Below are 12,082 nucleotides of genomic sequence, written 5' to 3' on the forward strand. Positions count from 1 at the left end.
CCCTTCCTTCCTTCCTTCCTTTCCCTCAGAAACCAAACTGCTTGTTGTAGTTTTAGAAGGTCAAAGTCTCTCTTATTTTCTTTTTTTTTTTCCTTCTAAATCTATACAAATGTCATCCAAGGAAGATCTATACAATTGCAGATCTCCTCGGAGTATTGAGAGGGGCTTAATCCTCCCCCCAGGGTACGTCCCATACATATGCTGTAATCTACTGATTTCTACAAGCATTCTCCAGGACACGTCTCACTTTCAAAATTTACAATATCTGAAGGCAGCAGCGGCTTCAAGCCCAAAAGGAGAAGAGGAGGGAGGAGACGGCCATAATCACCCAGGTTTGCCCCACCCAGGGTGGCTGTGATCCTTTGGCCAGGCAGCATGTTGCTGTGTACGTGGGTGTTGTGTTGTGGCAATCTCTGGAGAAAGGCATCTCTGCCTCTAGGAGCCAGAGAAGCCACACTTGGCCTTGGGTTGAAGGCAGCAGCGGCTTCAAGCCCAAAAGGTGGCTATGACCTGGTTGCCTGTCTTTCATTGTGAGGCTGAACACTGTGACACTGATGTGTCAAATATGTTAATGGTTGGCTACCCAATGCAGACTGAGAGTGGGGTGGAGCTCCCCAATTAAAACAAGCGTGGAAGGAGGAGTGGCATCCACTTCCATAATAGCTTGCCTCCGGAAACCCTATGAACTTGGAGAGAGGATGAAAGGCACCCAAGCGTCAAGGACTCTCCTTCATAAGGTCGCTATGAGTCACCTATGACTTGACAGCACTTAACAACAACAACAACACGTAATCAATTATATCATACATCTTAACAATATATCTAGGGACATCATAGTCAAAGTTAGAGGGGTCTTGGCCAAAAGCAGAGAGAACGAGAGGACTGTCTATCTGTGTTTCATTGACTATGCAAAAGCATTAGACTGTGTGGATCACAACAAATTGTGACTAACCTTGAGGAGAATGGGAATATCAGAACATTTAATTGTGCTCATGGGAAACCTATACTTGGTCCGGGAAGCAATAGTCAGAACAGAGCAGGGAAACACTGAATGATTCAGGATGAGGAAAGGTGAGCATCAAGGTTGCATCCTATGCGAATACCTTTTCAGTCTATATGCAGAACAGATCATTCAAGAGGCTGGACTTTAAGAGGATGAATGTAACATCAGGATTGGAGGAAGACTTCTCAACAACCTGCATTATGCAGATAACACAGCCTTCTTGCTGAAACTGAGCAAGATGTGAGGCATTTGCTGCAAATAGTCAAGGACTGTAGTCTTCAGTATGGATTGAAGCTCAACATCAACAAAACAAGGATTCTGACCATTGGGCCAATTGGTAGCTTCATGATAGATGAAGAAGAGATTGAGATTGTTAAAAGCTTCAGTTTGCTTAGTTCCACATTTAGCAATCTTGGCAACAGCAGTCAGGAAATCAAAAGACTAATTACATTGGGGAAAGTCTGCTGTTAGGGAACTCTCTAGAGTACAGAAGAGCAAGGATGTCATTCTGGAGACTAAGGTATGCCTGATAGAGGCCATGGTCTGGATATTAGAAGAATTGATGCCTTTGAGTTGTGGTGCTGGAAAAGAGTGTTGAACAAAAATACCATGGACTTCCGGGAGAACAAACAGGTTTGTCCTGGAGAGGGTGAAATGAAGCTGCACCCTGAAGGCAAGAATTTTGAAGCGCATCTCACATACTTTGGGCATATGATCAGGAGGGAGGAGTCCTTGGAGAAGGACATCATGCTTGGAAGGGTGGTGGTGCAGTGTAGGAGAGGAAGGCCCAGGATGAGATAGATTGACCCAGTGACTAGAGAAATGGAATTCGGCCTGTCAGAGACATTGGCTCAGGGTAGGGCAGGATTCAGAGCTATTATACATGAGGTATCTATGAGTCGCAGGTTGACTTTATGGTACTTAATAACAGCATTACATCAGCATAACTCTGTATACAGTATATCTTAACACTACTATGTGAACAAAAACCTCCCAGCAATATTCATGAAGTTAAATCAACAAATACCTTAACACAGTGATTTTTCAACCTTCACCCTCTGGCCATTTTACCCACTCATGGCCTGCCTCAGGCCATAAGCTGCTTTTAAATAACATCAAACGTAGACATTTTAACTGTCCTTTGCAAACATCAAACTTCTTAAAAATTCCACATTTCCTGGAGTCTGGAGCCATTACGTACAACCCACTTCTGACACCAACTGTAAAAAGAGCAAGGGCCACATGGGGTGTTAGTATCTGACCTTTACCAGCTTCAAGGAGGAAACTCTCCCCGCCCACAGCATAAATAACAAAGCCAGTTCCCATGAGGTCAGACGTGTCCCTCACGCTCCCACGCATCGCTATACTCTTTCAACCGCTGCTCTTACTGCTTAGCTAGTAGCTGGGTCCAAAATCCAGTATGATAGCTCACAAACCTCACAGAACCATATTAAGGTAGTTAAATGATTATAATTCAGATTAATAACAAAATACAATCAAGACAGGTTCCAAAATGTGCATGCAGGCACCTCTGTCTCACAGCTCTAGGGATTTCCCAAGTTCTCAGTCCAGCCAATATCTGCTTCTGCTGAAATTGTCCAGCAAAGTTCGATTCTTGCCAATATTGGCTCCCCCGACCCCATCTGGTTCAGTTCAGTGGCTCATCTAGTTCAGCCATCTCTGCTGCTGCCAGCGTGAAGCGTGTCCTGCGTTTCACTGGGTTGAGGGAGGTTTCTCTCTCCTGTGGCTAGACAAAGAATTCCATTTTTCCTTGTGTGTAAAGAATTCCTCTGGTGTTTTGTTGATTGGTGTTGGGGTTGTTGTTTTTTTCCAAGAAAGGGTGCTGGATCAATTTAGATGCTTGTGTGCTCGTTATTTTGTTTTCCTTTTCTTACTGTGATGTTTTATGTTGCCTTTTGTATGTTGAGTCAACCTTATGTCCTCCAGATAAATTCTCCCTGGTTATAGTTTTGCATCTTTTATATACTACTGGAGTTGGTTTGCATTATTATGTTGGTAATTTTTAAATCTGAGTTAGTGAGAGATATTGATTTATAGATTTTTCTTTCTTTCTATATTTGACTAGTATCAACTTCTGCATAATTTAAGAAGTCTTTCTTTTTCTTTTGTGTTGCCTTTATTTGAGAGTTCACAAAGGATATTACCATGTAGTCCTATGTTAAAAATAGTTTAGAATCAAATTGAGGCTATAGATTCTTCTAAAAATATTTTACTGAGAGATCTAATGTATAAATAATATGTTACTAAACCTTTAAATTTTTTACAATGAAAATGCTCTCCCAATGAGAGTTCATGATAAGTTTTCTTTTTCTTGTTAGCTAGGTCTTTGAAAATGTGTCACTTATGAAGAATGATAATAGAAAGAGAAAATGAAAATGTGTTTCATACACCTTCTCTGCACATTAAATTTATCCTTATTTTTCTTTTACTCTTTTGACGCCAGAAATATGCTTTTAGAACTTATTTTTAATCTTTAAAATATGTGGTCTTATCTTCCACAGTTTTGCACAAAGATCCAAGACAGGTGTATCTTTGCCTCCTTGAAATTGGTCGAATTGTATCAAGGTATTTATCACGTGGTATTTCAGAGTTTCAATGCTATATTTTCTAAATGACTTCATTTTAACTTAGAACAATATTTCCTAGAAGTCAAAACAAATATTTGATTAAAATAGAACAATTGTGGATTTTTTTTCCTATTTCTTTAGTAATTTTGTTCTATTTTCATGATTATCACGACCTGTTTTCTCTTACAGCTTATCTTCCTGAATAGTAAACTGTGGAAGTGATTACTTATACTTTTTAGCCTAAGAATTGTGTAAAAACATATAATCTAATATTGCTTTGGCGACAAAATGGCAAGTCTTCAGTACACAAAATGAACCTAATTAGAAGGCAGACTGGGTATCTTCCTTGCCTATTTTAGCACCATCTTTACTTACAAATTGGTTATAATATTTTTTAAGACCACATGTTGAATATTGAAAGCATTCAGTAGCCAAATAAGTACCATGATATAAAGATTATAATCCAGATTTTAGGAATTAAAAAGCCTTTCCAGATGTGCCAGTGAAATAGTGGCCAGAATAGAATCATACAGATTTTCGTCTTTAAAATAAAATATAACCTACCATGATACAGAGAAGTGCATGCGCCAAACTTTGGTTCATGGTCAGATCTGGATCTGTTTCCTTTTCAGATATGGCGTTGAACCACCAGTATTAGTAAAACTTGAGAAAGAAATTGAGCTTGAAGAAACCTTGCTTAATACTTCTGGGCTGGATGAGTCCATCAGCATTCCAAAATCATGCTGCTGCCATGAAGAGCTGCATGAGGCTGTAAGTAAAGGACACCCTTCATTTGCTCCTGATGATGCTGTGTGTCTAACAGAAAGTGTTTTATTCAGAGTACACACCACTGCATATTCTTGGTGATTGACGGTACACTATGTTAAAGTTTGTGTTGCTTGCGCATAATGTTGTTGTTGTTGTGTACCATTGAGTCGGAACCCACCCATAGCTGACCTTCTGGTGGATGATTTTCAGAGGCAGTTAATTGCACAGGAGGAGATTGCCCGTCCTTCTCCGTAGAGCAGCTGGTGTACTCAAACTGTGTGCCTTTAGGATTGCAGTGCAGCTTCTTGCCACAAGGCCACCAGAGCTCCCTTTCATTGTATAAGGAGAAATGGACATAAAGGGATCATTGACTTGTTTTTTAACATGTTATTGTTGTCAGAGAGCTGGACAATGACTAAGGAGGATAGAAGGAGAATTGATGCCTTTGAGCTGTGGTGCTGGAGAAGAGTATTGAGCGTACCATGGACTGCTAGGAAAACAAACGGATTCATCCTGGAAAGGATCAAATCCTGCTGTTTCTTTGAGGCAAGGATTCTGAGGCTCCGTCTAACATACTTTGGACATGTTGTAAGGAGGGACAGGTCCTTGGAGAGGGACATCATGCTTGGTACGGTTGGAGGGACAGTGCAGGAGGGGAAGGCCCTCTATGAGGTGGATTGATTCAGTGACTAGAGCAATTGGGGTGGGTGTATCAGAGATGGTGCAATTGGCACAGGACAGAGCGGAGTTTAGGGCTGTTGTATATAGGGTTGCTATGAGTCGCAAGCGACTCGACGACACATAACAACAACAGCAACATTGTAAGCTGATATACATAGGATAAGGATTATACTCTTGGTCATGCAGTGGCTGTAATAGTTTTATTTTAATAATTCAGGCATGAGATGATGAAAGCCTGACCTCAGTGCTGGTAGTGAGAATGAAGAGAAAGGAACAAATGTAGGATTTTTAAAGGAAGTTTAAAATTAGATTGAAAGTGAAGGAGGAAGAAAATCCTCATGTGAAATTTCCAAGGCTGCTTCTATAAGTGATATTTGGAGATTGCAGGAGGAAGAAGGTTGTGAGGACAAATGGGTGGTGTTTATTTTCAACTTCCCCCAACAGATTATATACAAACATGCTATATGATCAGTGATAACTAGAGATCCTTAAGTTTATTTACCTGTTTGTCACTGTTTAGAAATTCATAGAATTGCAATTGGCTTTGTGTCTTCTGCCCTGACGTCTGAACTTAATAGTAAATATTATTATTTAGCCCCTTAATAATTCCTGGTCTTCTTTTGAGTTGAGATAGTTTACACAAATGCTTAATACATAGAATTCTTTAAGAACTAATTCATTACGATGGTGGCCTAGTGACAAGGAACTGCGTTGCCAGCCCAAAGGCATATAGTCCAAAATCCACCAGCTGCTTCATGAGAGAATGATGGGCCATCAATTTCTGTGTGATTTACTGCTTCTAAAGACCCACTGGAAGGGCAGCTATGAATCTTTATTGACTCAGCGGCAAATAACAGCAAATCTAACATCAGTCAATGTTTAGGACTATTGTTGTGTCTTAGATATAGTAAACCAACTACCAGTTGCTGTTGAGTTACTTTAACTCGTGTTGGAGTAGATCGGTGCTCCACAGAGTTTCACTGGCTGACTTTTTCGGAAGTGAGGGAGCCTTGCTGGTGTGTTCTGCAGGGAGATGCACTGCTAACCATGGTTCACACCCACCTGTGACTCCACACAAGAAAAAAAATGTGCTGTCTCCTCTGTGGAATGGACAGCCTCCAAAAACCCACTGTGGGGTCAGCTTTCAGTCAGTTCCCATTCAGTGGCAATGAACTTGAGAATAGGAAAACATTTCAATAGCCTTCCAAGACAAGAAAACCAAGCTAAAAAGTCTTTATTGTTGTTATGTGTTGGCAAGTCACCTGCAAAAATGTAAGGGAAATATCTATGTTTAATAGGAAATAGAATGATAGTTTCTAGATTGTGTAAAGATTGTCCAGATACGATAAGAAAAATGTTTCTATTAGGTAAATGACCTAATAAGAAGAAAGTACAGTATTGAAATTTGCTGATAATGCAGGAAATCAGATTACTATTTGTTCCATTAGCAACATTTTAAAAACAACTGGTGCTAGTCAATTCTATAATGGGGAATGGCTTTTGCCTACAGAGAGTTCTGGTGGCCTAGTGGCAAGAAGCTGCTGTGCAATTCCAAAGGCACATGGTTTGAATCTATCACCTGTTCCATTGGAAAAGGATGGGCAATCTCCTCTGTGTAATTAACTGCCTCTGAAATCCTGCTATGAGTCAGTTACAACTCAGCAGCACACACCCAGCCACAACAACACTGGCCACAGAAAATTATACAAGCCTTTGGAAACAAATAACAAATCTCAAATTCTCAAAAGAGAAACAGACCAGAATGAATTTATCCATTACTATTTATAATAATGGGACTGGAAACAATGTATATACACTTAAATAGAAAATGGATAAATAGATTAGGATTCATTATTTTAATGACATTATCATGTAACCATTGTAACGACTTTATAGTCACAACTAATAGTGAGTTTTGTGAAAAATAAGCATATTCAAGACAAACTATAGAAATAATTAACAGTAAGATAATGCCTTTGTGGATAATATTAATTCTTTAGCTATTTTATTCATTGTTATAATGTTAATTTTTTTAAAAAAAGAAACAAATATTCCTTATCTGCGACTCGGTGAATTCAACCCCTTGTTTAGGTTGTGAGCTTTGTACTACTGATTATAATGTAGCATTTAGGAATTTTATTTTAAACAAGAAAAGTTAGTGGCTTTCATAACTGCATTCTGGTTGTGGAAATTACAAAGGAAAACCAAATTTCTAAATGTATTTATGTCAGAGGAGTACCTTTAATGTTCACCTATGAATATGTGGTATACCGAGATCTTGAACTTATACTTTATATAAGGAACCAAAACTCATTGCCATCAAGTCGATATTCAATTCCTCTTGGCTCTGTCAGACAGTAGAACTGCTCCTCACGGTTCCCAAGGCTGTAAATCTTCATAAAAACAGACTGCCTCATCTTTCCGCTGGCATGTTCAAACTGCAGACCTTCCCATTAGCAGCCCAGTGCTTAACCATTTTGATAGCCCAGTCTCCTAATAAAGTTTAGCTAGTTGGGGACACTATTAAGGGACAAGTGAGAATGCCTTTTTCTGACTTGCCTCTTTTTAAATTGACATGGATGTATTATTTCAGGGCACGAAGTGATTCAAGTTCAATAATGACCTTTTTGTTTCCTAGAACTTCCTAAGTGTGTTTTGAATGGAGTTCATTGTTTTATGTTTTCCACTTTTTCAGGCCTTCTCCTATAGTCAGCGCATTGAGAGCCATATCACACTTGGGCACGGAGAATTGCTTGGATTTCCATTGCTGCTGGTTTTGTGTAAAATTGACTGACATCTAGTGTCAGTATTTGCCATCAAGTTACAGAGAAGAAATATTAAATAATAGAACTGCTTTTCATTAACTTTAGATAAGATACTTCCTATCACCAGGGTTAAATAAGTGTGTTTGATAAGTTGGAACTAAATCTTTGGCCGCTAACAGCAACACATTTGATTATTTCATTTTCGTCACAGGTTAAACATATTGCTGAAGATCCTCCTTGTAGTTGTTCTCACCGGTTCTCCATTGAGTACTTATCTGAAGGGCGGTACCGACTAGGGGATAAAATACTCTTTATAAGAGTAAGTCTACCCCTTATGGTTCATTTAAGCACAAGTGATGTTTATTTTAAAATGACATGTATTGTTTTAGCAGACTCCTTTTGTTTCCCATTTATTTTTTTATTAAAAAAAATAATTTTTAAAAAAAATGTTAGAAAAAGTGTTACTAATAGAAGAATTTCGATGTACCAAAATTATATGGAATATTTTAAAAAGTATATAGTGAGTTTAAGTAAAAGCTTTAAAGTTTAACATAGCTTGGAGTATTTACATATTGAATGTAATTAAGGTAAACTGTTTGTACACCTCAAGTAACTTAATTTTTCACATTTTCTACAAAGGAATAAGCCCACCACCAATATCAGACATGATCAGGCCACAATATATGGACCCTGATAAAATGGGTAGAAAAATGTGAACTAGTACTGCAGATTTCTAAAAGTAAGCAAAACAAACCTGTTGGACTGATTAAAATTAGAATCTTGCCCTGGGATATTCTTCAGACCTTGAACCAAAATTAGCCCCCCGTAACTAGCAGACAAATTGGTTAAGAAAAAAAAGAATAACACATGTGAACATTGAATGCCTTTTAAAAATTACCTATGTAATGTAAACATTCCTCATCTTTACAAAAGCCAAGATGGAAACATAAAATGGTGGGGAAATGAGATTAATGAAAATGGAACAACCAGAACAGAAAAAATGAGTATATTTACACATTGTACAGAAAGTCACTAAACAACTTGTGTAGAATTTGTTGCATAGAAACTTAAACTGCTGTGTAAAATTTTTACCAAAAAACACATTAAAGTATCTTTTTTAAAAAGGAAAAATAAGCCACCCCAAAGTGATACATACTAATATTACATCTCAATAATAAAAAAGAATATAAAGCATATCCTTCGAAACATATGCTTTGGGCCTGAGTTATAAGGCTGTTTTCTTGATGACATAGAGTCGGTGTGTGCCAGCTGGCATGCTGGTACACGTGACGTGTTCATTTTCCTCATCTGCAGTTGATTTTTAGCCCCTCTTCAGATAAGGAAGTAAGTTTCCCTTGTTTGGGCTCTTGTCTTCTCATATAAGAACTGTTTTTTTCCCCCGATGTATACACTTACTGTAAAATTAGTTTAAAATATCATTTTAGGTGGCGTATTTTTTTACTTGCTATCTTATTCATTCCTCCAACTGACAGAGAAACATCCCTGCATGTGTTTCCTATCTTTTACCTCAGCTTCCTTTTTTTTTTTTTAAGGCAACGTAGTATATCGTTAGGGATAGAATATGAGTCTTGAAGATAAAATTTCAGGGCAGTCAGCTGCACTTTTTGCCTCTGAATGGACATGGTCCTGAAACCCAGCTACCACAGCACCAGTAAAGATGGAAGATATCTGAGTCCATGTACCTGCTGTTTGGGTTAGTGGCAGGCCTGTGAGCCCAGGCCAAGCTAAGGCCTTGGAAAAAATCCTACGAGAACCTAATAGGAGTCACTGAGTTGTGCACTGAGTTGTATACATTGTTAAATTATTGAACGTTCTGCTGTGTATCTTCTCAATAACAAGAAAAAAAAATTTAATTATATAACACATATGGAAGTATTTTATTAAATTATAAAGTCTGAGTTTCACTTGTTTATTTTCTTCCATAATAATTTTTTCTTTATTATGAGGAATTTTTCTCAAAAGTCCTGTCTCCTTCTCTATTTTTTTCTCTTTCCTTCCTTCACTATTCTGTTTTTCATGGGACAGGTTTGTTCTTGCAATTTTGTATATAAATAATTTGGGTTCTTAGGATGCAGGGTATATGTCAAGATCTTCCTTACAAGTTGGAAGACTATATATTAATTGTTAGTTTTGTAATCCAATTTCAATTAAGTTGCTAATACAAGAAGGAGACCGTCAATGGCAGTAAAGCCAATCTGAAATTTATACATTAACAGACATCCCAATCTGTGACTGCTAATGAATTGTGACTAAATATGACAATTTTATAGCTTTACTTTTCACTTTTTCTTTTTGGGCAGATGCTTCATGGAAAACATGTCATGGTCCGTGTTGGTGGAGGCTGGGACACCCTGCAAGGATTTTTGCTTAAGTATGATCCCTGCCGAATACTGCAGTTTGCAACACTAGAACAGAAAATCCTAGCATTTCAGAAAGGTGTTTCCAATGAATGTGTGCCTGATTTGCCTGCCAGAACACCTCAGCCTCCTGAAATGAACCCTATGTCAGCAGTTAACATGTTTCAGAAACAAAATGCGAAGCCTGGCACACCTGGCATCCCAAGGAACAAAGAAAAGCAGATACATCCACCAGGTGTGCTGCCACCAGGAGCCTCGTCACGAAAAGGAGGTCATCCAAGTTCAGTGTCAGTCCGTCCTAAACTGCAGAATTCTCCAGCCGCTTCTTCCCATCCCAAAGCTTCAAAAGGCCTGTCAAAGAAACCACCGACTCCTTCAAACAACCTATCATCTTCACTTGCTTCTTTAACTGCTGGAGGTAAAAGCACTTCTTCACCAGCTTTATCAAGAACTGCGCCTTGTGTATCTCAGTCATTAAAAACATGTATCACATCGCCCAGTACTCCTAAAGGCAGAAAGAACCCAGCCCAGAAGGCCAGAGCTGTGCTGGATTCTGCAGTTTTGCCAAATAAGTGTTCAGGAAAAATGGAAGCACAGCATCTGAAGCACTGTAATACTACTTCTAGGGATGAAGTGGTATCTCGCAGTGCAGCACGTTTAAATCCATCATCAAAGTGTGCCAAACCACCCAAAGCAAATGTACATGTACGGCCCAAAGCTTCTTCTGCGCAAGCCCCTTCCAAAATGACAAAGTCCAGTTCAAAAACCACAGCCACAAGTCCAGCAACAAAGTCTCCGCCACTTAATGGAGCCCCACAAGCCTCTGCAAACCCGGCACGGAAACTGAAATCACCCTTGAATTTAAACCAGCCCCCTTCTATGCCCTCAATTTCTCTGCAATCAAAAGATAAGAAATTGGCTTCAGTTGCCAAAAATCAACCTCAGAATAAAATTCCACACCAGCAGACAGGACCCAGCTCCTCGAGGTCACCTGGTCGTACTCCACTGGCCATTGTGAGCCTTCCCCAGTCTTCTGCCAAAACACAGAGCACAGCAAAGTCAGCAAGCTCTGCCCCAAAGGGCCAGTGTGCAGCTAGAGGACCTCCACAAGGTGTCAAAGCACCAACTGCCACCAGGAAACCACCCTCAACTTGTAAGGAAGCGGTTCGTGGAGATAAAAAACCTACCACAAAGAAGAAGGAAGATGATGACCATTACTTTGTTATGACTGGAAGTAAGAAACCTAGAAAATAAACATGAGTCACTGCAGGGAAACAGGGAGAAGGAAGGGAAATGAGTGTGTGAGCTTCATATCTTAACATTTCTTCTGCTTGGGATTGTCCAAGAGGGGCAGACATTCAGAAGTCCAGCAAGATGGGCGACAGAGGTTAGATATGCAGCTTGGGGCTGGGAAATGGGGTGAGGAGAGGGCACAGTGGAATGCACACAGCTGAGTTCACCAGATGCTTCCCTTTTATTGGGTACGCAGTTATAAAATCACGGTGAGGATCATATTAATAATAGGCTTCTGTATAACTTTTACTCCAAAACATTGCTGTTAATATCTCCATTGAGAGAAATGGAAGAGTCAAGGAACACTACTAGAATTCTAGTTACTGTATGTTGTAGTGTACTGTCAAGTCAGAGCCTGCCCATAGCTGCCTCTCCAGCAGGTTTTGAGAGGCATTAATTGCAGGGGAGGAGATTGCCCATCCTTCTCGCACGGAGCAGCTGGTGGATTTGAACTGCGTGCCTTCAGCATTGCAATGCAGCTTCTCGCCACTAGGCCATGTGCATTAAGTATGGGTTGTAAATCTGTAACAGTGGTGCTCTTAACAGCAGTTACTGCACTGTATTAAGAAAGCAGCGGTTTGGCACTTATCTTTCAAAAGGCTCCTA

At 39.4% G+C, this 12,082-nt stretch overlaps 1 protein-coding gene across 1 annotated transcript in view; it reads left to right on the forward strand.

Annotated features, from left to right (window-relative positions):
• GAS2L3 (growth arrest-specific 2 like 3) overlaps positions 1–11,437 on the forward strand; it is a 26,466-nt gene extending 15,029 nt beyond the window's left edge. The window contains exons 5-8 of the mRNA XM_006888522.1: positions 3,526–3,589; positions 4,224–4,362; positions 8,017–8,124; positions 10,127–11,437. Coding sequence (XP_006888584.1) covers positions 3,526–3,589; positions 4,224–4,362; positions 8,017–8,124; positions 10,127–11,437 — 1,622 coding nt within the window. The remainder of the gene's footprint in view (positions 1–3,525; positions 3,590–4,223; positions 4,363–8,016; positions 8,125–10,126) is intronic.
• The last annotated feature ends 645 nt before the right edge of the window (positions 11,438–12,082 follow it).

Source organism: Elephantulus edwardii, unplaced genomic scaffold, assembly GCF_000299155.1.
Source record: "Elephantulus edwardii isolate Elephantulus edwardi_28Jun2011 unplaced genomic scaffold, EleEdw1.0 scaffold00068, whole genome shotgun sequence".
In the NCBI taxonomy this organism is placed as follows: Eukaryota; Metazoa; Chordata; class Mammalia; order Macroscelidea; family Macroscelididae; genus Elephantulus; species Elephantulus edwardii.